Source organism: Acanthamoeba castellanii (assembly GCF_000313135.1).
Source record: "Acanthamoeba castellanii str. Neff unplaced genomic scaffold scf7180000084722, whole genome shotgun sequence".
Lineage (NCBI taxonomy): Eukaryota > Discosea > Longamoebia > Acanthamoebidae > Acanthamoeba > Acanthamoeba castellanii.
The window spans coordinates 68,100-91,958 of NW_004457490.1; the positions used below are offsets into that span (position 1 = coordinate 68,100).

The 23,859-nt window shown below is 59.5% G+C and overlaps 8 protein-coding genes across 8 annotated transcripts in view; 6 read left to right on the forward strand and 2 right to left on the reverse strand.

The window, feature by feature from the left end:
• The window catches only part of ACA1_154560 (class II glutamine amidotransferase domain containing protein), a gene marked incomplete at both ends in the record, with an annotated part of 722 nt that extends 639 nt beyond the window's left edge, over window positions 1-83 (forward strand). The window contains one exon of the mRNA XM_004340541.1: window positions 57-83. Coding sequence (XP_004340589.1) covers window positions 57-83 — 27 coding nt within the window. The remainder of the gene's footprint in view (window positions 1-56) is intronic.
• Window positions 84-835: 752 nt separating this feature from the next.
• On the forward strand, window positions 836-4,839 carry ACA1_154670 (class II glutamine amidotransferase/glutamate synthase central domain containing protein; the record flags this gene model as incomplete). The annotated part of the gene is made up of 12 exons (XM_004340542.1): window positions 836-1,520; window positions 1,608-1,758; window positions 1,871-1,954; window positions 2,038-2,437; window positions 2,532-3,084; window positions 3,153-3,292; window positions 3,363-3,517; window positions 3,608-3,929; window positions 3,981-4,053; window positions 4,145-4,283; window positions 4,380-4,551; window positions 4,639-4,839. 12 exons carry the CDS (start codon window positions 836-838, stop codon window positions 4,837-4,839), a joined length of 3,075 nt encoding a protein of 1,024 aa, XP_004340590.1.
• Window positions 4,840-4,880: 41 nt separating this feature from the next.
• On the forward strand, window positions 4,881-9,470 carry ACA1_154680 (glutamate synthase, NADH/NADPH, small subunit; the record flags this gene model as incomplete). Its single annotated transcript, XM_004340543.1, has 13 exons — window positions 4,881-5,053; window positions 5,129-5,217; window positions 5,298-5,563; window positions 5,637-5,741; window positions 5,841-5,901; window positions 6,037-6,359; window positions 6,430-7,014; window positions 7,176-7,294; window positions 7,373-7,656; window positions 7,776-7,912; window positions 7,987-8,043; window positions 8,264-9,281; window positions 9,379-9,470. 13 exons carry the CDS (start codon window positions 4,881-4,883, stop codon window positions 9,468-9,470), a joined length of 3,309 nt encoding a protein of 1,102 aa, XP_004340591.1.
• Window positions 9,471-9,558: 88 nt separating this feature from the next.
• Window positions 9,559-12,111, forward strand: ACA1_154690 (Fbox domain containing protein; the record flags this gene model as incomplete). The annotated part of the gene is given in 12 exon segments (XM_004340544.1): window positions 9,559-9,614; window positions 9,708-9,921; window positions 10,022-10,175; window positions 10,274-10,399; window positions 10,553-10,635; window positions 10,829-10,920; window positions 10,935-10,980; window positions 11,110-11,272; window positions 11,351-11,432; window positions 11,574-11,659; window positions 11,765-11,924; window positions 12,060-12,111. The coding sequence occupies 12 exon segments, from the start codon at window positions 9,559-9,561 to the stop codon at window positions 12,109-12,111; spliced, it is 1,314 nt and encodes a 437-aa protein (XP_004340592.1).
• An 88-nt stretch (window positions 12,112-12,199) lies between these two features.
• ACA1_154700 (uncharacterized protein) lies at window positions 12,200-12,547 on the reverse strand (the record flags this gene model as incomplete). Its single annotated transcript, XM_004340545.1, has 1 exon — window positions 12,200-12,547. One exon carries the CDS (start codon window positions 12,545-12,547, stop codon window positions 12,200-12,202), a length of 348 nt encoding a protein of 115 aa, XP_004340593.1.
• A 135-nt stretch (window positions 12,548-12,682) lies between these two features.
• Window positions 12,683-18,800, reverse strand: ACA1_154710 (thioester reductase subfamily protein; the record flags this gene model as incomplete). Its single annotated transcript, XM_004340546.1, has 27 exons — window positions 12,683-12,817; window positions 12,906-13,003; window positions 13,084-13,357; window positions 13,463-13,532; window positions 13,651-13,775; window positions 13,882-14,012; window positions 14,106-14,364; window positions 14,473-14,612; window positions 14,719-14,959; window positions 15,166-15,213; window positions 15,287-15,409; window positions 15,485-15,556; window positions 15,676-15,747; window positions 15,850-15,934; window positions 16,022-16,147; window positions 16,258-16,379; window positions 16,564-16,651; window positions 16,724-16,845; window positions 16,932-16,978; window positions 17,046-17,133; window positions 17,237-17,401; window positions 17,483-17,572; window positions 17,657-17,818; window positions 17,932-18,008; window positions 18,239-18,290; window positions 18,368-18,612; window positions 18,704-18,800. 27 exons carry the CDS (start codon window positions 18,798-18,800, stop codon window positions 12,683-12,685), a joined length of 3,354 nt encoding a protein of 1,117 aa, XP_004340594.1.
• Window positions 18,801-20,599: 1,799 nt separating this feature from the next.
• On the forward strand, window positions 20,600-21,719 carry ACA1_154720 (SNARE domain containing protein; the record flags this gene model as incomplete). The annotated part of the gene is given in 4 exon segments (XM_004340547.1): window positions 20,600-20,981; window positions 20,993-21,060; window positions 21,174-21,501; window positions 21,583-21,719. 4 exon segments carry the CDS (start codon window positions 20,600-20,602, stop codon window positions 21,717-21,719), a joined length of 915 nt encoding a protein of 304 aa, XP_004340595.1.
• Window positions 21,720-21,923: 204 nt separating this feature from the next.
• On the forward strand, window positions 21,924-23,760 carry ACA1_154730 (protein kinase domain containing protein; the record flags this gene model as incomplete). Its single annotated transcript, XM_004340548.1, has 8 exons — window positions 21,924-22,380; window positions 22,492-22,594; window positions 22,690-22,766; window positions 22,889-23,030; window positions 23,122-23,196; window positions 23,288-23,345; window positions 23,429-23,501; window positions 23,696-23,760. 8 exons carry the CDS (start codon window positions 21,924-21,926, stop codon window positions 23,758-23,760), a joined length of 1,050 nt encoding a protein of 349 aa, XP_004340596.1.
• Between the last annotated feature and the right edge of the window lie 99 nt (window positions 23,761-23,859).

Here is a 23,859-nt window from a genome sequence, read left to right on the forward strand (position 1 = left end):
TGACGATCATCGCCGGTGCGCTGGTGGGCGTGGCGGTGCTCGTCGGCTCCAAGAAGCTCTACGACGTCTACCGTCGCCGTTGAACCGTCCGTTTGGTTATGGGCTGACATTTGCAGTTTTGAGGCGTGCTCACCTTGGCAAAACAGGATTGTTATGGCTGATGCCGAGGAACAACTTACCTTACCTTTTCAGAATTGTCAACCGTCTGTTCATTTATCATTAGGTATTGCGGAGAATTGCCGGAAATCTTGACACCGGAGCTCCGAATTTTCATTGGTTGCGTAAGCGAACTGCGCCCTTCCGGCAAACAACGTTGAGGAGCGCAGATGTTCCGGCAGGCTGGAGAGCCCACCCCTCCCAACCGCACACGAAGAGGACGCTAGGACAAGAGGACCACTTGGGATTTGCTCCATGGTGGGTGGCAGGGACTTGAGCACTGTGATGTCTGCACCTGTCTGCGGCCCCACACTGCGCACGTCGACCTTGCTGACCTTGTTCTCCGCATAACTCACTTGCCGTAACTCCCCCGCTCCCTGCAAACACCCGCACTTGTCCGTCAGCACCAAAGCTACCATCACGCTATCTTATCTCCCTCTCCTGTACACCACCTCAACCACACCACTACTCCTCCCTCCCCTCCCCAAAGCAACCATCATGACGACCAAGTGCTGGTACCCACACCATTCCCAGCAGTCTCCTGCACTCAACACCATTTCTTTCCCATTACTTTTGGCGTCTCCTCCCTATCTCCTTATCTTCACTACGCGGCCCTGCTTGGTTAGGCTTGACCCTCCCCACCTTCTTCTACAGTGACCGCACACGACAAAAGGAGGACATGACGAACAACACCTGGGGGGCCAACGACGACTTCGTGACCGGCTTCCCGCGCCCGCGGGTGCCCACAATGTGGAGCCCCGACATGGAGCGCGACAGCTGCGGCGTGGCGCTGCTGGCCCACATCGGCGGGCAGGCCTCGCACGCGATCGTCAGCGACGCCCTGCTGGCCCTGAGCCGCATGGCCCACCGCGGGGCCAAGGGCTGCGACAACGCCGAAGACGGCGTGGGCATCATGCTCGCGCTGCCCCACGAATTCCTTCGCGCCTGTTGCGATGAAAAAGAAGATGGTGAAGTGGAGTGGGCTGAGGGGTCGCGGCAGCGGCTGCCCGAGCCGGGCGGCTACGCGGTGGGCATGATGTTCCTGGCATGGAAGGACGACGAGCGACGCCAAGCCCAGCGATTGGTGGAGCGGGCGATCGCCGCCCAGGAGGAGCTCCGGCTGCTCGGGTGGCGTCGGGTGCCAGTCGACGCCGCGAAGGCGCTGGGCCAGGGGCCTGCCAAGCACAACGCGCCCAGCGTGTGGCAATTCTTCGTCACGCACACCGAGGATGGTGGCGGGCTGCAGCCAACGAGCACGAATCCAGCAGAATTCGAGCGCAAGCTGTACATCCTCACCAAAGAAATCGAAAAGCTGGGCAAACGAACGACCGAAGATGGACCCGACACTGGGTCGCCCCCGCAAGGTACTTTCTCCTCCTATGTTGTTCTCGAGCTGGTAAAATCGATTGCAGTACACACGATTTCAATTCATTGAATAAATGTGTGCGTAGATGGTGCGGGAACGTTCAAGGGCTACCTGTGCAGTCTGTCCAGCCGTACGGTGGTCTACAAGGGCCTCGTAGACTGCGGCCAGCTGGGCACCTTCTACCCCGACCTCCGCGACCCACGCGTTCAATCGCACGTCGCGCTCGTTCATGCGAGGTTCGCTCTACCGCCCTTCCCACGCACACTTTTCGTGTTGTGTGTGTGTCGTGCGTTTGTTGTCTCCGGCTCGCGTGTCTCTGCGTTTCGCCTGACTTCTGCGCCTCCTTAGGTTCAGCACCAACACCTTCCCCAGCTGGGCTCGTGCGCAGCCCTATCGTGTGCTCTGCCACAATGGCGAAATCAACACGCTCAGGTAAGCGCAACCTCTGCCTGCCCACACAACTGCCGCCACCTCATCATCTCACCGACTCTTCTTCTTCCGTGGCGTACGCGCAGAGGCAACATCAACCGCATGCGCGCTCGGCAGGGCGTGATGCACACTCCGCTGTTCCCCGAGCCGGCACAGCTCGAGTCGCTGTACCCCGTCATTGACGAGACCGGGTCCGACTCTGGCATGCTCGACAACGCGCTCCAGTTCTACTCGATCACCAGCTCGCGCTCGCTGCCCGAGGCCCTGGCCACGATGGTGCCCGAGACCTGGGAGAAGGACGAGCTGATGGACCGTGACCGCAGGGCCTTCTACGAATACCACAGCTCGGTCCAGGAGCCGTGGGACGGCCCCGCGCTGCTGGCCTTCACCGACGCGCGCTTCGCCGGTGCCGTCCTGGACCGCAACGGCCTGCGACCGGCCCGCATCCTGGAGTTGAAGGACGGTCGCGTCATTCTGGCCTCCGAGGTACGCACGCTTTGCATTCCTTTGTTTGCAGCTGTGGAATGCTTGGAACGCAACTCGTTGGAATGCTGCTCACCAACCCCTCCGCCTTATACAGGTCGGGCTGCTTCCGGTCGACGCCGACAACATAGCCAAGAAGACCCGGTTGAAGCCGGGCAAGTTTTTCCTGATCGATTTCGAGCAGAAGCGCATCATCAGGGACCGCGACTTCAAGCGCTCGATCGCCACCGCACAGCCCTACGCGCAGTGGCTCGCCCGGCAGAAGGTCGCACTCGACCGCGACCTCAAGCTGCTGTCAGGCCAGGCCACCACCGACCGTGTCGCGGCTGAGCGTCTCCTCACCGCGCCGCAGCTGCAGGCCCTGGCCCCGCTGCTGGCGCCCATCGAGGAGGGCGAAGCCGCGCTGCAGGCCGACCCGCAGCTCAAGGCCTTTCACTACACCGCCGAGCAGATCAACATGCTGCTCACGCCCATGGGCAAGAGCGGCGTAGAGGCCCTGGGCTCGATGGGCAACGACGAAGCCCTGGCGTGCCTATCTAAAACCGGCAGGCGCGTGTCGGAATTCTTCAAGCAGCTCTTCGCGCAGGTGACCAACCCGCCCATCGACCCCATCCGCGAGACCGTCGTCATGGCCCTCAACACCTTCATTGGTGCGCCACTCACGCCACACACACACACGACACAACACGTTAACACAATTTCTGTCATGTTGATGCAGGTCCTGAGGGTAATGTGCTCGTACCTGAGGAGGGTCACTGCCACCGGTTGCAGATCCAGTCGCCCACGCTCACCACGCCGGAGTTCCTCGCCATCGCTGCCCTGCCGCAGACCAACCCTGGATTGGGGTGGACCACCAGCGTACGTCCTCGCACATGTGCTGCGCCTCCGTCATCACAATACTCATTCCAATACTAAACGCACTGCGCAGGTGGTCGACATTACATACCCACTCGACCAACGCCTGGACGAAGCGATCGAGGCGCTGTGCGAAAAGGCCGAGGAGGCCGTCGCCCAGGGTGCCCACTTCCTCATCCTCTCCGACGTCTCCGCAGGCGCCAATGCGCTGGCGGTGCCCGCCTTGATGTACGTGCATGTCCGGCCCTCAGCGTGTAAGCGTGCACGCTGACACGCACACGCACACGGCCTACACGTGCCCTCCTCGCGCAAATGCAGGGCGACGGGCGCTGTGCATCACCACCTGATCAAGCGGCAGCTCCGGTGCAAGTGTGCGCTGGTGGTTGCCTCGGCCGACCCACGGGACGTGCACGACCTCTGCCTGCTGGTCGGGTTCGGCGCCGACGCCGTGTATCCCTATATGGTCTACCGATGCTTCATCGCTCTCGGCGACGAGCTCCAGCACGACGGCGAGAAGGAGAAGGAGTTGACGGCGTCGTCATCGCCTCAGCAGCCGCAGTCGCAGCTCAAGAAGGACCTGCTCACGCCGTGCCCGGCCATCGGCAAGTACAGGTCGGCCGTCGACAAGGGCATACTGAAGGTGATGGCCAAGATGGGCATCTCCACGCTGGCCAGCTACAAGGGCGCCCAGGTATTCGAAGCCGTGGGTCTGGGCCGCGACGTGGTCAAGACCTGCTTCGAGGGCGTCTCCTCTCGCCTCTCCGGTACAGTCATCTTTTCTGTTGGCCTGCTATGAATGTTGTCGACAATATTCATAGCATTCTCACACCGTAACCGGTGGTTGGTGGCTACCAGGTCTGTCCTTCCGCCATTTCGACGCGACGCTGCGCGGGTGGCACGAAAAGGGCTACGGAGCTGGTGCGCTCAAGACGCTGCCCAATGCGGGTCAGTACCACTGGCGCGCCGAGGGCGAGGCGCACGCCCACGACCCAACGTACGTCATCGTCGTCGTCGACACACACACACACACAAGGTCGATGCGTGGACCTAATATTTTCTTGCGGCTTGGTTTGTGTGTCGCCCGAGGCAGTGCGATGGCGAAGCTGCAGGAAGCTACGCGGACCAACAGCAAGGAGGCGTTCCGAAGCTACTCGGAGCTGGCCGACGCCAACACCAGGCGATGCATGCTGCGGGGCCTCTTCTCCTTCCGCGCTGGCTCCCCCATTCCCATCGATGAAGTCGAGCCCGCCGCAGCTATTGTAGTACGTTCACGACACGACACGACACACGACCAACGACACAACACAACCAACGACGACACCGAAATCTAAGATTGTTTGGGACAACAGAAACGATTCTGCACGGGCGCAATGTCGTACGGCTCCATCTCCAAGGAAACGCACGAGACCCTGGCTGTGGCGATGAACCGCGCCGGCGGTCGCTCCAACTCGGGCGAGGGCGGCGAGGACTACGAGCGGTTCCAGCCGCTGGCCAACGGCGACTCCAAGCGCTCGGCCATCAAGCAGTGGCCTCGGCCCGGTTCGGCGTGACCTCCTACTACCTGCTGCACGCGGACCAGCTGCAGATTAAGATGGCCCAGGGCGCCAAGCCCGGCGAGGGCGGCGAGCTGCCCGGCCCCAAGGTGAGCGAGGAGATCGGCCGGACGCGTCATTCCGTGGCTGGCGTGGGCCTCATTTCACCGCCGCCCCACCACGACATCTACTCCATCGAGGATCTGGCGCAGCTCATCCACGACCTCCACTGGTACACAACCAACAACCATTCTTTGCATTCTTGCTGCTTGTGTGTCTAAGAATTATTATTCTTCTTTTTACCCAGTGCCAATATTCGCGCGACGGTGAGCGTCAAGCTGGTGTCGCAGGTCGGCGTCGGGGTGGTGGCCGCGGGCGTCGCCAAAGCTCATGCCGGTATGCAGCCTACGTCCCTTTTCTCACATATTTTCTCCACATTTCATGCTCACACTCACATTGTGGCCGCCACCCAACAGATCATATCGTCATCTCCGGCCATGATGGCGGCACCGGCGCTTCCCGCTGGACCGGCATCAAGTACGCCGGCCTGCCGTGGGAGCTGGGCCTGTCGGAAGCGCAGCAGTGCCTGGTGATGAGCGGCCTGCGCGACCGCGTGGTGCTGCACGTCGACGGCGGCATACGAACGGCGTTCGACGTCGTCGTGGGCGCTCTGCTTGGAGCCGAAGAGTTCGGCTTCGGTACCGTGCCGCTCATCGTGCTCGGCTGTATCATGATGCGCAAGGTACACGCTACCCACCGCACCAGACATGCGTGATTGTGAGCGCCCTGACTGACCACGATGTGGTCGTCCGCAGTGCCATCTCAATACGTGCCCGGTGGGCATTGCCACGCAAGACCCGGTACTGCGGGCCAAGTTCAAGGGCCAGCCCGAGCACGTCCTCAATTTCTTCTTCCTCATCGTACGTTCAACCGAACCGCTGCGCCGTTGGCCTTTTTCCCGCCCGGCTGACTGACTGATCTTTCGCCACCAACCACCGCCTCGACCTTCCGTCGTGCAGGCCGAAGAGGTGAGGAATTACATGGCAGCCATGGGTTTCCGCACCATGGACGAGATGATTGGTACACACAACTAGTTATGCACACGCACATGCAACACGCACACGCACACACGCGCGCACCACCAAACACGGTTGTGCAGATTGGTGGATGGGCTGACCAACGTTTGGTTTACCCCACTACCTCGGGAATGTGAAGGTCGTACGGACATGTTGGAGGTGTCCGGCGAGAATGAAGCCCGCGTGGCCGACCTGGGACTCGACCTCTCTCCGCTTCTCGCCGACGCGGCCACCCTGCGCCCGGGGGCCGGCATCCGCTTCAAGCCGTCGAACAAGTCGCGACCGGCGGACCACGTCGACGCCGCGATCACCGCCTCGCTGGACAAGGTGGCGAGCTCCGACCCCAACACTACGAAGGAGCCCATTGCCATCGACCTCAACGTGGAGAACACGTCGCGGAGCGTGGGCGCCACGGCCAGCTACCACGTCTCCCGACTCTTCGGACCCGACGGCCTGCCGCACGTATGCACATTCCTTCACATTCCATGCATTCTTCACTAAAAGAAGGCTGACACGTAATGCCACGTCATAGGGCCAGGAGGTGGCGGTGAGCCTGCGCGGCAGCGCGGGCCAGAGCTTCGGCGCGTTCCTGGCGTCGGGCGTGCGGATGGAGGTGGTGGGCGACGCCAACGACTACGTGGGCAAGGGCCTCTCCGGCGGCACCCTGGTGATCCGCGGCCACGGCGAGGCCATGATGGGCGTCACCGCCGGCAACGCTTGCCTGTACGGCGCCACGTCCGGCCGCCTCTTCCTGCATGGCCGCGCCGCGCAGCGCTTCGGCGTGCGCAACTCGGGCGCCGTGGCCGTAATCGAGGGCGCCGGCGACCACTGCTGCGAGTACATGACCGGCGGTATCTGCGTGGTGCTGGGCAAGGTGGGCAAGAACTTCGCCGCCGGCATGACCGGCGGGCTGGCCTACGTGTGGTGCCCCACCGGCGGTGGCGATCAGGACCGCGAGGCGGACTTCCGGCGCCAGTGCAACATGGAGATGGTGTCGCTCTACAAGCTGAACGAAGTCGAGCCAGCCGACGCGGAGCAGGTGCGGGCGCTCATCCAGCAGCACGCCGACTACACCGGATCCCGCGTAGCCGCCGAGCTCTTGGGCAGGTGGCCCGAGGTACGCTCTTTTGTTTTTAGTGGCTTCGACGGGGTCGTGTTGTTCGTCATTGAGTGCGTGCTGTATAGAGGCTTGGTATTATCGTGTGTGTGCCGTGTGTGCCGTGTGTCATGTGCGCGTGCGATGCCGAATACTCATAGCTGTGCTGGTACTGCTCCTAGGCGGTTGGTGAGTTCATCAAGGTGTACCCGAACGACTACCGGCGTGTGATGGAGGAGCGCCGCTGGGAAGGCGGTCTCGCCAGTGTCCAGAAGCCGCCCACACCCGCCCAACAGCCCAAGTACATTTCACAACCGCGCACGCACACAACCGCACGCACAACGCACAATCGCTGATTCTTATGACGGTGCGCTGTCAGGAACGAACTGGTGGACCAGCAGCACAAGAAGGTGGGCGACATCGAAGATATGATCGAAAAGTACAAGAACGTGGTTCCCACGGGCACCGAGGCCAAGATCCGCGGCTTCATGCGGTATCCGCGCAAGAAGCACGCGCTCCGGCCGACCAAGGAGCGGGTCAGCGACTTTGGCGAGATCTTTGTGGCGCACGCCGACGCCGATGGACCCGTGCACGAGGAGGAGAAAAAGACGCAGGCCGCGCGTTGCATGGACTGCGGCGTTCCCTTCTGCCAATCCGAGACTGGTACGCTTCCCACACCGGCTTGCCTGTACGTGTGTCGTGTGTCGTGTGTCGTGTGTCGTGTGTCGTGTGTCGTGTGTCGTGTGTGATTGCTGATGGGCAACTCCACGGGTTGAGTGTAGGCTGTCCGATCTCGAACCTGATCCCGGACTTCAATGCGCTGGTGTACGCGGACAAGTGGGAGGAGGCGTACCGAGTCCTCAGCAAGACCAACAACTTCCCCGAGTTCACCGGCCGCGCCTGTCCCGCTCCCTGCGAGGTACCTCTCCTGCCAGTGAATTCCTTGCATTCCTCCCATGGAGCATCGTTCACACTGGTCTTCCTTCCCCATAGGGCGCCTGTGTGCTGGGAATCAACTCGTCCGCAGTCACGATCAAGGATCTCGAACACGTACGTGACACACACACACACACACACAACAAGGCGATCACAACTAACATGAAACAATCGACGGAAATGTCACACAGAGCATCATCGATCGCGCGTGGCAGGAGGGTTGGGTCGTGCCATGCCCGCCCCTCGTGCGAACCGGCAAATCGGTGGTGCGTACAACTTCCTTCATTCTATTATTATCCTTTTTTCTGATTGGTGTAGCTGACGTCCACACCAGGCGGTGATCGGGAGCGGTCCGGCGGGACTGGCGGCCGCCGATCAGCTCAACAAGGCGGGCTACCTCGTGACCGTCTACGAGCGAGCCGATCGACCCGGCGGCCTGCTCATGTACGGCATTCCCAACATGAAGATCGACAAGCGGCAGGTGGTGGAGCGTCGCCTGCGGTTGATGGAGCAGGAGGGCGTCAAGTTCGTCACGGGCGTAAGCGTGGGCCAGCCGGGCGCCGTGTCCCTGGGCCAGCTGCGCGCCCAGTTCGACGCCGTGCTGCTGGCCTGCGGCGCCACCGCCGCGCGCGACCTCCTCTCGACGCCCGGCCGTCAGCTGCAGGGCATCCACCAGGCCATGGAGTACCTCACCGCCTCGACCCGCGCCCTGCTGGCCGATGAGAAGCAGCGGTCCACGATCGACGCCAGGGGCCGCCATGTGGTGGTGATCGGCGGTGGAGACACGGGCACGGACTGCATCGGCACGTCGCTGCGCCAGGGCTGCGCGTCGGTGACCAACCTCGAGATCATGCCGCGGCCGCCCAACGACCGGGCCGACGACAACCCGTGGCCGCAGTGGCCCCGCGTGTTCAAGGTCGACTACGGCCACGAGGAGGCCGCCGCGATCAACGCCAGCGGCGGCGGCGGCGACCCGCGCACGCACCTGACCTCGACCAAGGCCTTCGTGGCCGACGAGGCCACCGGGACACGCGTGGCCGGGGTCAGGACCGTGCAGGTCCGGTGGGACAAGGAGGCCGGCAGCGGTCGGTGGGTAATGTGCGAGGTGGCCGGCAGCGAGCAGGTGCTCAAGGCCGACCTCGTGCTGCTGGCCATGGGCTTCGTGGGGCCCGAGAAGGCCGTCGTGGACTCCACTACTACCGGCGATGATGATGGTGAGGCTTGCAAGCCAGAGTTCGACGCGCGGGGCAACTTCAAGGCCGCCTACGGGGCCTTCCACACCTCCGTACCGGGCGTGTTCGCCGCCGGCGACTGCCGACGCGGCCAGAGCCTCATCGTGTGGGCCATCAACGGTAAATCACCGCCGCATTCGTTCTTTTTCTTTTCGTTCTTTCTTGGTGTGGGTGCGGTTCCTTGGCTCATGTGAGTCCTTTCTTCTTCCGTTCGCAGAGGGGCGAGGTGCGGCGGCGGAGATCGATCGGCACCTGATGGGCGGCAAGACGGCGCTGCCTGGCGTTGCGCCCAACAAGAAGTGTTGCTAGCGTTGCAGTTCCAGTTTTGCTTCACTGAAGAACATGTTTATCATACTACTTGTTGTTTTAATGACCCACCATAGCCTTGCTTACTTTGATGGAGGACGACGCCACCGCGGTGCTGCCCGACGAGCTTCTCGTTCGAATCTTCAAGTACTTCTACAAACGACCCCCCCAACTGACGCTCTACGTTTTGGAGCCCCGCCCCGGCGTGACGATGGGTGGTTGTGGTGGGGGGGGGCGCAGGTTCGTGGGCGTGCGGGCCGAGTGGTTGTGTGCGGCGGCGCTGGTGAGCCACCGGTGGCACGGCGTGGCCACCTACCGCCCGCTCTGGCGCCCCTTCTTCCTCGCCCACTGTGGCTATACGCCACTGGCCGCCCTTGCCCGCGGCCACGCCCCGCCCGCTGACGCCAACGACTGCGGCAACGACCTCCTCTGGTGGGACAACCTGGGCGACGAGGTCCGCCACGACCGTACGTCCCTCTTTGATCAAATAATTAATAATTGAAAATACAAATATTCATTTTTCTTGATTTTATTTTATTTTATTTTATTTGTAGAGCAAGGAGACGAGCAGCTGGCGACGAAGGACGGAGGAGGAGGACTACGATGAGTGCGGCAACGTGATCGAGTGGCGGCAGGAGCTGATCTACCACACGCGACGACCGCACCAGCGCTGGACAAGTGGCGAACGAACCGAGCTTTTCCGTAGCCGTACTGGAGATCTCTCACCTCGTGCATGCACCAACTGCTCTGGGGTGGGGCGAGTCTCATCACTGGCGTGCGCCGCGATGGCGTGTGGCCGTGCGCAGACGACAGCGGACGGATCAGGACCAAGGAGGGCGCCAACAAGCAGGCCGTGGCTGCAGTGCGACCGGGCATGGCCAGCCATGCCACCACGTCGGGCCTTTCCTTCTATCTCGGCTCCACCGGCGGAAGTGCGCACATCACACACACACACACACACACACACACACACACACACACACACACACACACACACACACACACACACACGCACCACAGAGAGAGAGAGATTGGGGGCACTTCTGGCATCACGGTCCAACCCAACACCACCCCAACCACTGCAGCTGCGCACCTGCCGGGCATTGTGTGCAACGACATGGTGTGGCCGAGCGACGAGTGCCTCTACCTCCTCAACAATACTCGATTGGTGCGGCACGTCCGCCTGAAAACGGGTGATGTGTGTGCGTGCGTGTCATGTGCCGCGTGTCGTGTGTCGTGTCGTGTGTCGTGTGTTGTGCGTTGTGCGTTGTGTGCGCTTGCATGATTTGACGTTGCATGGTGTGCCGCGCGTGGGGAGAGCAGGAGCTGATCGACGTCTCACGACTGGGGCATGTGGAGAGCATTATGGAACTCACGATGAGCGAGCCTCACCGCGAGGCCGAGCCCGGCAGGCTCTTCACGGTCGATCCCCCACAACAACCAAACCGCGTACGTGGCCACGGCCAGTGGCATCCTTGGCGTAGACCTGCGCACCGGTCTCCACACTTTCCAGGTGCGTGTGCGCATGCGTGCGGTGTGTGCGTGTGGTGGAGCGTGTGCGTGTGCGGTGGTGCGGTGGTGTGTGCGAGCGTGCAAGACTGATTTGTTTTTTTTATCGACCATCAAACCATGTCGTGTGCAGGCCTTGTGGAGGATGGACAGGGAGTCGCTGCTGTTGTTCGCCCACGGCGGGTACCAGCACCCGCACGAGCTCGTGCTGGCGGACCCGCAGACGGTGGCCGTGTGGGACCTGCGCAAGATCAGCGAGCCCCCGTGTGCGCACCAATTCCTCACAAGCGGCCCTGGTGCGTTTTTTTAACAGCCTCACCGACCCTTTGTCCTGTGACTGGAGGGGACCCTGATGCCTTGCGCTTGTCACACAGGTATGCGGTTTAATGTGGTCGCCTACCACGACGGCGAGCTGTTGACCTTCAGCACGTGCTGTGAACGGGTCGCCATTCAAAAGTGTGTTCAGCTTCCCCCCCCCGCACATGATGATGTTGAATTGATCTAAAATCAACGTGGTATCACCGTCACCGTCACCGTCACCGTCACCGTCACCGTCACCGTCACCGTCACCGTCACCGTCACCGTCACCGTCACCAGGTGGAAGACGGCGGGAGGAGTGATGATCCAGGACAAGGACGAGAACGAGCGCCTCCTTCAACATATCCAGCGTCATTCAACTCGTAGTATGGTCAACCCAAACCCAAACCCAAACCCAAACCCAAACCCAAACCCAAACACAAACCCAAACCCAAACCCAAACACAAATACAGTGCGGGCGCCCTACGCAGCGCAGTTCGACCGGAGGAAGTACGTTCTGGAAACGGATTCCGGGGTGGTTGTGGTCGACCGCCAGAGCGGGGCCGCCACCACATACCCGCAGGCCTACTGGGGGCCTCCAAACACCTTGCGCTACTGTGGTCCCAGTCTCCTCGAGTGCTCTCCTAGACAGTACGTGACGTTGGCAATAGTGCTGATGACTGTCTCCTGCCTCTCGCAACAACATAACTCACACCAGACACACAACACACACACACACACACAACACACACAACCGACGCGACCAACGACAATCACAATACTCAGCCAGGTCTACTTGTGGGACTTCAGTGTGGAGCCAGGCCTGTTTGGCGCGTGAGAAGAGAGATAATAAGAACATTTTTGTGAAGTTTGTTGTGAACGTAGGCGACGTTCTTTTATTTTCTCTTTGTTTGCTGTCGGACACTTCACCACCACAGCCAGTGCGAGTTGAACTTCTTCACCTTCTCGGAAGGCCACTCCCTGGGGTCGCCCGACGGCGGCGTCTTCATGATGGCGTGGATGGCGATGAGCACCGGCAGGACGAGCAGCAGGGCCTGCAGGGTCGAGCCCCGTGCGCGCCAGTTCAGAAGGGCGAGGCCGGCGGCGCTGGCGATGAAGGTGCCAACCGGCATGATGAGGGCCAGTGCCTTGGCCTGCTTGGAGATGCCCTTGGGACCCATCGGGTCGATGCGGAAGACGAGCAGGTTGGCGTAGGCGAGGGTGAGGCCGCCCAGGGCGAGGCCCCACGGAGTAATGATCGACCAAGCGGGCATGATGATGGTCTTTGTTGGTGCGGCGCGTGAAGAAGAGAACGAGGAGAAACTAAACTAAACTGAAAGTTTAACTTAAACGCCAGCAAAATTTGAAATTGCTTTCCAAACGTTTCAGCTTCTAGCGCCAACCGAGCATCATGGCTGCGGCGGAGAGGCGAGGTAGGCGCCAGCAGTGGACGGGAGGAGGCCTCGTCGGTGAAGCGAAGCCAGGAAGTGGGCCACCAGCTCTCGCGTGACTGGCGGACACTCCTCGCCCAAGCCAGCCACAACCTTGTGTTGCGTGTTGCGTGTTGCGTGTTATTGGACCACAAAGATCAACGCAAAAGGTACAACATAGGGGGGCGGGCGGTTTTCCTACCTGGAGGGTCTTCTCGCACGGGAAAGGTCGGGTCTGGCGCTGGAGCTGTTCCCCGAACGACTCCGAGAAGTAGGGCAGCAGACCGTACAACACATTCCCTGCAGGTCGTCGCGTGGAATGTTGAGCATTAACATTCCACACACACACATTCCTCCTTACTGATGAGCACACCACGTACCCTCCTTTCGCTGGCGGATCGAGCGGAGGAGGGCAGCGCGCCACTGGTCGTAGGACGCGCCCCGGATCGTGACTGGGCTGTCGCCTGCGGGCGGCGGTGGCGGCAGCGCCAGGGAAGCGACTGCGTCGGCGATGTACTGGCCCAGCTGGGCGTAGGTGCTGCTCCGCGGGTTGGTCAGGTGGTAGCTCGGCACGAGGCCCGCGGGCTGGGAGCCGCCGCCCGCTGCGCCGTACGACGCCTCCCCGAGCGCCACGATCGCCGCGGCCACGTAGTCCTGTGCGTGTGTGTGCGGTGCGTGCGTGCGTGTGTGTGTGCGGCGTGCGTGTGTGCGTGCTCAGTTCCGTCAACCAAAAGAGGAATCATCAGACAGAGGCCGTACGACGGGTGTGATGTCGAAGAATCCATCGGCCTCGATGTAGGCACCCAGGCCAACCACTCCTACCATATATCTGAACACGACACACAACGCGCACGACACGCACGGCGCACGACACACGCCGGACACCAAGGTGAGGTGGAGCGCAGTGGTGCAAAGGAGCGCCTGGAAGTGGAGTGTGGGTACTTCACCGGTTGAGGTAGTCGTCGGGGTTGGAGGCCCCGGTGCGCGTGTGCGGGGCCACCATGCCCGGCCGGTAGATGCGCACATCGACGCCCCGGGCCGCTGCCTGGCGCACAAAGTGCTCCGCCACCCACTGCCACCCGACCCATTGAAGCTTAGGCACGCGCGTGCGTGTGCGGTGGTGCGTGTGCGTTCGTGCGTTGGTGCGTGTGCGGTGGCGTGTGTGTGTTGCGTAGTACTTTGCTGAGGCTGTATCCGGAGAGAGCCGAGAGCCACTCGGCCGGCCACATTGAGTCCTCGTCGCCCTGTGCATCGGCCACACCGATCGTCGAGATGTGGTGAAATCGCTTCCCGGCCCTCCCCGTCGTGCCTGCCGCCACAAAAACCCATCGTCAGCCCATCGTACGCGCCTGCGCGTGTGCGGTGTGTGCGGTGTGTGCGGTGCGCGTGTGCGTGTGCGTACAGAGCTGGAGCAGTGCGAGGGTGCCGAGGACGTTGGGCGCGCGCAGTGTCTCGTAGGGGTGCAGCCAGTTGACTACGGCGCCGCAGTGGTAGATGGCCGACACCGACCCGGCGAGCGAGTCGAAGGCGCCGGGCGCGAGTCCGAGCGAGGGGAGTGCGAGGTCGGCCGGCCACACCACCACGCGCGAGTCTAGCAGCGCCGCGTCGATGCCCTCCACCGAGTGCTCAGCCAGCACCCGCTCCAGCCGCTTCCTTCCATCCTGCACGACCGCACACGCACACACCGCACACACCGCACATGCATACCGCACACACCGCACGACTCAGCCATCGCACTAGGTAGTGAGAGAGTGGGTGGGTGGACGAACCGATGCGTCGGAGCAGCGAACGAGGCAGTGAACGCGGGCGTAGTGCGGGAGCAGCGCTTGGAGGAGGTGCACGCCCAGGAAGCCCGTGACGCCGGTGAGCAACGCCTCCCGGCCCGATTCCTCGGCTTCGCCTTCCACCCCTGCCGCGCACCACCCACAAGTGTCACCCACAACACGACACACACGACACACACACGACACACACACGACACACACGACACACACGACACACGACACACGACGAACCTTGTGTGGCGTCGCCGAGCTGAAGGAGGTGAGCGTCGGGCTGGAGGTCGTCCCAAGCCGGGTGCGGCTCGTCGCTGCGGCCGCTGCCGTGGCCGATGTCGGTCGCGCTGCTGCTGCCGATGTGGCCGGTGCGCAGAAAGCCGACGAGATCGCGGATCGTAGGCGAGGCGAAGAGCACGCGAGGGGCATGTCGCGCCCGAACCGCTCCCGCACCAGCGACACCAGGTTGACGGTCGACAAACTGTCCAGCCCCAGCTGCGCACTGTCGTGGTAGTACGATCACGATTTGTGCAACGTTGTGTGGTCGGTGAGACACCAACCACCAGTGTGACGATGACGTGGCGCATAGAGTGGTGTGTGTGTGTGGTGGGTGAGGTACAGGGTCATGGACTGGAGATGGTCGCTGATGGGCTCGCCGGCCAGCGCGGACGACAAAAGGCCGATGACCTGGTCCTCCTTGGCCTCCTCCGCCCCGTCGTACATGCTCGCCAGCTCCTGGAATGCAAAAAAATCAATATTACGTTCTGATATGAACAAATATGCGCGGAATGCACTGCGCGGTACGTACGGCTTGGTAGCGCTTTTCGAGCTTGCCCCGGCACAGCTTGAGCGAGGCGGTGAGTAGGCAGTTCTCTGCGGTGAACCGCTGCGCGTCGACGTAGATCGCGCGCGGCACCTCGAACGACGCAAACTGTAAAAAAATGAGATGACGAGGCATTGAGTGATGGAGTCTGCCATGGGCGCGGTGATGTAGGGTGCACCGTACATTGAGCCTGGTGGCGATGCGCTGCATCTCCTCCAGTAGTTTGGACTTGACGAGCGGATGGTTGATGTCGTCCTGTTGCTGGCGCGCGTTAACATTCACACCTTTCGCACACGACACACACACACACACACACACACACACACACACACACACACACACACACACACACAAGGGAGCGAACGAGCGAGCACCTTGGCCTCGGGCGCAGCGCTGCCATTGAGCCAATTGTGCAGCACCCCGCGGTTCGGTACCACCACCGCCACCTAATCGATCACAAAAATCAATAGATATTGTTTGAAGATCATTGATCAACGCAAGAAATGAAAGCGCGCACAAAGTGGGCGGGAAGAGCTCAGTAAGAGTACCAGGTAGGTCCGCGTGTGACCACCGTGCACGTAGACCTGGTCGATGAACTCGCTCTCGATGTACGCGTTCTCGAGCTTCTCGGGCCTGCGAGAGATTGGGCCGGCCGGCTGGTGAGTGTGAGCGATTCATGCGTAGTGGTGGTCATGCGAAACGGTGAGGAAAAAAACGCACACGACGAACTCGCCCTGGGAGAGCTTGAATATGTTTTTCTTGCGGTCGATGATGACCACTTGGCCCGTGGGCAGCTGCTCGCCGATGTCGCCGGTGCGGAACCACCCGTCGTCGAAGCTCTCGCTCCTGTACCCACAAATCACAACAGCCGTCACAACAGCAAGGACGACCGGTCTCAGTCACTGAGGTCCTTGGGGGCGTCATGTCCTGGGGCTCATCATATGTGGCCGACGTACGTGGCCTTTTCGTCCTTGTAGTAGCCCTTGATGATGTCGTCGGTCATGGCGCAGATCTCGCCTCGCGGATTGGGCTGGTCCTTCGTCGTGTAGCCCAGGTCGGGAACGTCGATCAAACGCACCTAACGCAGCGGCGAACTCAAACTCTCTCAGCCAAACACGACACACTATGCACCGTGCGACACCACACCGCACACACACACACACACACTACACGCGACACACACACACACACACACACACACACACGGCACGCCTGACACTCACGACACAACGCGCGGGGATTGAATTGGGAGGCAGGCGTACAGCGACGCTGGAGTTGATGACGTTGTCGTTGGAGATGCCACCGGTCTCAGTGGTGCCGTACCCGTTCCACACCCGACACTGGAAGCACCTGCGCTCACGGGCCTTGAGCAATTTGTGCGTCGACGCGTGTGGGCTAGCTGGCCGGCTGGCTGGCGCATACCTTTCGAGGAAGCCGATGATGTGGGGTGAGGTGGCCGCGCCGCCGGTCACGATGTACTCGAGCCGACCGCCCAGGCAGCCGCGGAACCGCGCCAGCACCTGCGCTTCGATCTCCTCCCGAGGCTGGCGATCATTACATCGTGAGCATACACCGCACACACCACACACACCGCACACACATATCAATCGTGATGAAGGAGGGACAGTACTTGGCTTTCTGCGAACTGTACAGCGATGTCCAGGGCCTTCTGGTACTCTGCAAGGTAGCGTCGATGCTGGTCAGTCGTATGCTGCTTGGAATGACCATTATGCGGTGGGCGTACCTGAATGTATGAAATTCCAAATGCGAGGCACGGCGCTGAACAGCGTCGGTCGCACCAGTTGCGCTTCGTTCAACAGCTGGCTCATGTCCTTCATCACGCACCAAGCACATATCACGCATTAGGCTTGGACATGAATGGTAACTGACGACGACAACGACGACGACGCTGGATGTAGTTGATCATCATCATACCTGGTCGAAGAAGGCGATCCGGCCGCCGACGCACATGGTGATGTAGAAGTTCTGGCGCTCCTGGACGTGCGCCAGTGGTCCGTGGGACAGCGTGACCGAGGGCGTGGGCATCAGGTAGGGCTTGGTCACGAACCGGTTCCACCTGTTGTCTTCCATCATCGCGCCCTGTGTGCGAGGATTAGCGCACACGCCGCACAGCACACGCCACACACGCCATGCCACACGCTTCAGCTCGGGCAAGCGCACCTTGGGTTTGCCGGTGGTGCCGGACGTGTACATGATGGTAGCAATATCGGTGGCAGCCCTCTCCACCTGCTCCTTCGGCTCACGGTGGCCCTGCAGATAGAACGCAGCAGTTGAGTGGGTGTCCCGCTTGGTGTGATTATTATTATTGATTATTATTATTTTTATGAATATTACCTGGGCTTCGACGGCCACAAAGTCGTGGACCTGCACGCCATGCGGCGCTGCGTCGTGCAGGAAGGACTCCACCAGTCGGTCCTTTTCGTCGTCTTTCCCCTCGGGCGGCGTCATCACGACAACGTGCTTCAAATAGGGGCACTTGCCGATCACGCGGCCCAGCTGATCGAACGAACACACCCGACCGGGCACACGCAGTTGAGGAACACTCCAACACACCGAGGCACACGACACGACACGACCGCACGACACACGCATGTTGGGCGTAAACCAACCTTGGGAAGCTGTGAGTGTTCGCAAACGACGCAGCGCATTTCGGTTTGGTTCAAAATGAATTCGAGCGATTCGTCGTCTGCTCACAACGCAAGTCGGTAGAGGTAAGAAACTTGTGAGCGTCATTGCAGACAAAGAGGGTCCGGAGGTGTTGTACCCAATATCGTGTGCAGCGGGACGCTTGCAAATGACTGGTAGATGCACGCCAGATCTGTGTGTGCTGCATGGTTAGCACACAACACACCGCACACGCACGCACGCACACACACACACGCACACTTCACATAGAGTGTGGCACACCAAGCGTACCTGCAACTGCCCACTCGATGCTGTTCCTGCCGCATATCCCTACAAAGTCGTTCTGGCAAGAGAGCAGCAGAATGTGAGCCGGGTTAACATAACTGCAGTCAATGCACACGACGCAGAGAGGCGGGGCACCTTGTGTACGAACTGGGCCAGGCCAGACCCGAAGGAGGTGAAGTAGCGCCACACCTGGCCGTAGGTGAGCCACACGTAGTGGCCGGCGCCCTCCTCGACGCCTTCGGCCACGGTGACCTCGTCGCCCTCCACCTCCGGCCGCCTCCGGAAGCCACGCTGCCCGAAGTAGGGCAGACGAAAGTGGAAGTAGAAGGCCGTGGACACGGAGTCGGCCAGCGAGGGTCCTGGCAGGTAGGCCCGCGCATCTGCAAGAAAATAACGAATTATACATAAAACTAATTATTTATTTAAATTGCTATTAAATAAAATAAATAGAGGCAGGGTTTGGGTAGGTACTGTGTTGCGTCTGGAACGCTTGGATGGCCTGCAGGCCGTGGCTCACCTCTGCGGACACCTGGCCCGCATCGGTGGTCTGTCCGTTGTCGGGCTCCATTTTGTTGTTATTGTGGGGGGAAGAGGTGATTTTTGTTCTGTTCTGTTCGATGACGCAAACCGGACTGGAGAGCACTCAGTCGCAGGGTCGCCACGAAGCAAAGGAGGTAAGATGGTTTCATGGTGTAGTGGTATCACGTCTGCCTCACACGCAGTAGGTCCTGGGTTCGAACCCCAGTGAAACCAATCTTTTGTTTTACTGCAGCAATTGAGTTGTTTTGATCTAATGGCACATTCACCCTTGTCTGTTAGTGTTTCCACTTGTCTGTGTACACAATGGGGCAGTCGAGGGAGGCCTGGAGCTGCTCTTTGTCATTCAGTTGATATCAAATTGTTGCAGCATTTTTACATGATCTGTGGGGCAAGGAGGAGATCAATTAGCAAACATTCTATCATGCATGTGTACACTCAAAATCTGAACCTAGCTTGTTTTGTGTCCTCTGAACAACTTCAAAATGCACCTTGCCTTTGCTTTCATACCCTCCATCAATTCCATCATCAGTGGCCAACATGCTATTTGGGCTGAATTGGAGCACTATTCCTGAAGATAAAATTTCACCACAACAAAGCTCCATCTCACACTGATAAAATCACTTTTAACTCCACACATTCCAAGTGTTTAGGAAATCATTTTCATCTCAAGTCCCTCAATAGCACGTATCAGCAGCAGTCTAGCATATCAAAATCAAAGATTCAGATTCAAATCTTCAAAACTGCCCTATAAATCAAAAATGTCAAATCTCACACAATTTTAGCACAACAAAATTTCCACAGTCATTTGTGACCTCATTTCAAATGACCACAAGTTTCAACATCATTGTGCCCAGATGTGACCTGGCCATCAAGCACTTTAAAGTGCAGGAGCTTTTATGCACAGCTGGGATTGCACATAACACAACTCCTGCTTGCATGCCTGAGTACAATGGCCTAGTTGAACAATTCAACAAGACCATCACAAACAGTGTGTGATGCCTTCACAACTCTGGTGCCAGGGCAACTGTGTCTTTATGTGGGGAATTTTCAGATGAAGAACAATAACACAATGGGGGGATCTGAATCTTTGATTTCAACATGCTATGCCACTGCTTATAAGTGATATTGAGGGACTTGAGTTGAAACAGATTTCATAAAACTTCCATTGTGTACACAGGCAAGTGGAAACACTAACAGACAAGGGTGAATGTGCCATTACATCAAAACAACTCAATTGCTGCAGTAAAACAAAAGATTGGTTTCACTGGGGTTCGAACCCAGGACCTACTGCGTGTGAGGCAGACGTGATACCACTACACCATGAAACCATCTTACCTCCTTTGCTTCGTGGCGACCCTGCGACTGAGTGCTCTTCAGTCCGGTTCAGAACAAAAATCACCTCTTCGACAAAATGGACTTAAATCTTATCGAAGTTGCTTCCGCCCACGCCCAAACTTAGAGTTCTGCTGGGCCAAACTTCTTGAACCTTTCTCAAAGAAAAAGGAGCCCTGCTCTACAGCACGAGTGGGTCAGATCCCGCTACGCCTCTGTGATGTTCTTCTCAGGCATTCCTAACCGGAGGTACTGCCTGTGTGGCTATTCGGCCGAAGTCGGCGGAGCGGCGGACAAAATGAGAGCTTCTGCGGCGGTTTTCGCGTATTTCATTCACGCCCAAGCCACGCCGAGCGGGAAGCGAGGAGCTCCAAGATGAAGAACCCTGGCCTATTGCCCGACCTCGGTTCGGTCGTACAGTCAACAACACAACATCCACAACAACAAGCAAAGAAGGCGACGTGAGATTGGATTGGTAAGCGACGAAAGGAGAAGATGAAATTGAAAAGCACGAAGAAGGTGGAGGTGAAGCAGCCGGCGATGGTGGAGGACGCGCCAGACCTCGAAGAAGGGCAGGACCAGGACCAGGGCTCTCCTCGTCGCATCACGCAGCAGAAGGAGATCAAGATGAAGATCAAGGCGTCGCGAGAGGAGGTGGACGAATTCGAGCGATTCTCCAGACAGGTGGAGGATGTGCGACCGCTCTTCGATGAGATGAGCGCCAAGGTGCGCAAGATGCGCGCCATCTGCGCCGAGAAGGTCTACAATCCGAAATCAGAGGTCGCCTTTGATGAGTTGAAGGCCAAGGTGGACGAGGTGGCGGGCCTCATCCGACGCAAGATCCTGGCCCACCAGAACAACGACAAGAACCAGCAGGGTCCCTTGCAGAGGTGAAGGGCAAGATTCTGGCCACACTCATCAACGAGCTCGTCGTGCAAACCAACCGCTACAAGGAGGTAGAGACTGCTTCATTCTTCTTCGTTCGTCTCTTTCTTTCTGTTTCTTCGCTTTTCGTTCTTTGCTGATCGTGTCGTGTGTTCGTGTGTTGTGTGTGGTGTGTCGTGTGCAGGTGCTGGTGCAACATGAGTCGGACATGAAGGAGCGCATCGCACGACACCTGGATGAGGTGGCGGACGAGCAGGAGGTGGAGTCGGAGTACCGCTACGACGCCAACATGAACACGGACACCTTTTTCAAGCGCTACGTGTTCAAGGAGGACGCCCAGCGCGCGCGTGATCACCTCAAAGAGAAGCACCGCGACATCGCCAAGATCGAGAAGGACCTGGTCGAGCTCAACGGCATCATGCAGGACATCGGCCAGCTGGTCGAGTACCACAACGAGCTGCTGGACCAGATCGAGATGAATGTCGAAGAGGGAAAGGCCAAGGTGAACTTGGGTACCAACACCAACCCCTCCTCATCATACATGTGGTGCGTGTGCGTGGCTGATGCTGATGACCTTCTTCTTTGGTGCGCAGCTACCCAGGAGCTGGCGGAGACGAGGGTGATCGTGCAGCAGATTCGTAGGAAGAAGCTGATGACCTTCCTCACCATCGGCCTCATCGTCGTCATCGTGATTGTCGTCATCGTGGTCGTCGCCGTCATCATCCTGTGAGACCGCAGGTGCGTTGTACACAGGAATTCGAGGCATTGTAAATATTTTATCCTTTTTCTCGTGGAAAAGAAAAAGAAAAACGAAAAAGAAAAAGAAATACAGATGGAAGGGCCAAGAGCGGGTCGGCCTGACAGGAAAGGGTACCCTGAACAGCTGGCAACAGAAGAGTCGGCATCCACAGGGAATGTGGTGCCACCATCGCGAATGAATCAAGGTTACATCGAAGATATCTCTTCCTCATCTGTCCCATCTCGTTCAGCGGCTCTGGCCAACAAATCGGGCGAATCGCCCCCTCGGCCACGCACCCGACCGCGATTCGACGTCTACTACACGCACGATAATGCCATTGATGAAGATGAAGAAGGAGCTGCCAGCGCAGGCGGAGAAGGTGAAGATGAACCGCCCAGGAAGCGGCGGCGCGAGCTCAGAACCACAAAGACGAACCACAGCACGCCCCAGTATCGTAGCAGCCTCGAGGACGCAATCACGCCGGCACCACCCGCGCCTCAACGCGTGGACTACCACCAGCACCTGCGGCCGCCTCCGCCGGCGGTGACGCCTCTCGAGGAGCAGTACCTCACGCGGATCGCCCAGGTGCCCTTCGCCGATCTCACCTTCGGCCAGCTCCTCGGCTCCGGCTTCTTTGGCAAAGTCTACAAGGGTATACGTCGATCATCGCTCGACCGCACTCGCACCTGCTTGCGATGCTGACACGACACGCACACGCACACGCACACGCACACGCGACCAACGACACGACACGACACGACAGGTCAGTTGGGAGGTCAAGAGGTGGCGATCAAGCGAATGGTGCGCCGCGGGTTCAGGCACAGCAGCGAGGCTCAGCTCTTCATCAACGAGACCTCTGTGTTTTGGTTCGTGTTCACCCCGCGTACTACGCGTACCAACTACAGCTAGCTGGGGGCGGTTCCTTTTCCTCATGTCTCGCGGTCGGTGGTCGTACCTTCAGTGAACTGGACCATCCCAACATTCTCAAGTTCCTCGGCGCCTCCATCTCACCCAAGGGAGAGCACTGCATCGTGACAGGTACCTTCTGTCTACGCGCGCGTGTGCAGCGTCGTGCGTGCGTGCGTGTGCGTGTGTGTGCGTGTGCGTGCGTGCGTGGGTTTTGTGGTGAATGACGTGCTCTGTGATAAATGGTTATTCAGAGTATATGGCGGGCGGATCCCTGCGTCGTCTGCTCGACATGTCGCGCAACACAATCACGGAGGCCAAGAGGAGGAAGATCGCCAAAGACGTGGCCATGGGCGTGAACTACCTGCACCACCACAAGCCCAAGATCATCCACAGGTACCTCGTGGTGGCGCAAATGCTTTTCGTGCTCGTGCTCGCGCATCGTTCGATCGAGGCCTCACCGGTGCCGCCACACACAATGACCCAGGGACCTATCGTCGAGCAATATCCTGCTCGATGCCGATTGCACCGTGGCCAAGGTCGGCGATTTCGGGCTCTCGCGGTACTGCGCTCACCAATCTCGTCTCTTGCAAGAGCTCGATGCCTCACCCGGGCATGCTCACTATTCGCACGACGACGCGCACCCAATGCAGGTTCATGGACGAGACGGGGAGCAAGATGACGTGTGCGGTCGGCGCGCTGGCATGGATGGTTACACGCTCCCTCTCGTCCTTTTACGCGTAAATGTTGGCTTGGCTCGCGCTCACATGTGAGTGACGCGTGCGTGCTTCCAGGCACCCGAAGTCTACATTGGACAGACCTACACCGAGAAAGCCGACGTCTACAGCTACGCCATCTGCCTGGCCGGTATCGTAGCATCAACACGCCACTCGTTTTACGGCATTGACGCCGATATGCCGAGCTCATCTTCTGATTTGTTCAAACACCTACGTATGGCTTTGGTCTCGGTCACGGTCACGGTCACATTCAGAGCTCATGACGGGCGAGGATCCGTATCAGGGCATGGAGCCCCACATCTACGCGTCCTACGCCATCACCAGTGCGTCTCCCTCTCACCCTCACGTCCGTGATCCCGAGAGCGCCGGCAGACGGCCGTGGGATGTGAAGTATCTGATACCACTATCTCCACCCCGTGTGCGGTGTCTGTCCATCACAGACTCGCTTCGGCCGCAGCTCCCCGAAACCCTCGACGAGAAGTGGAAGG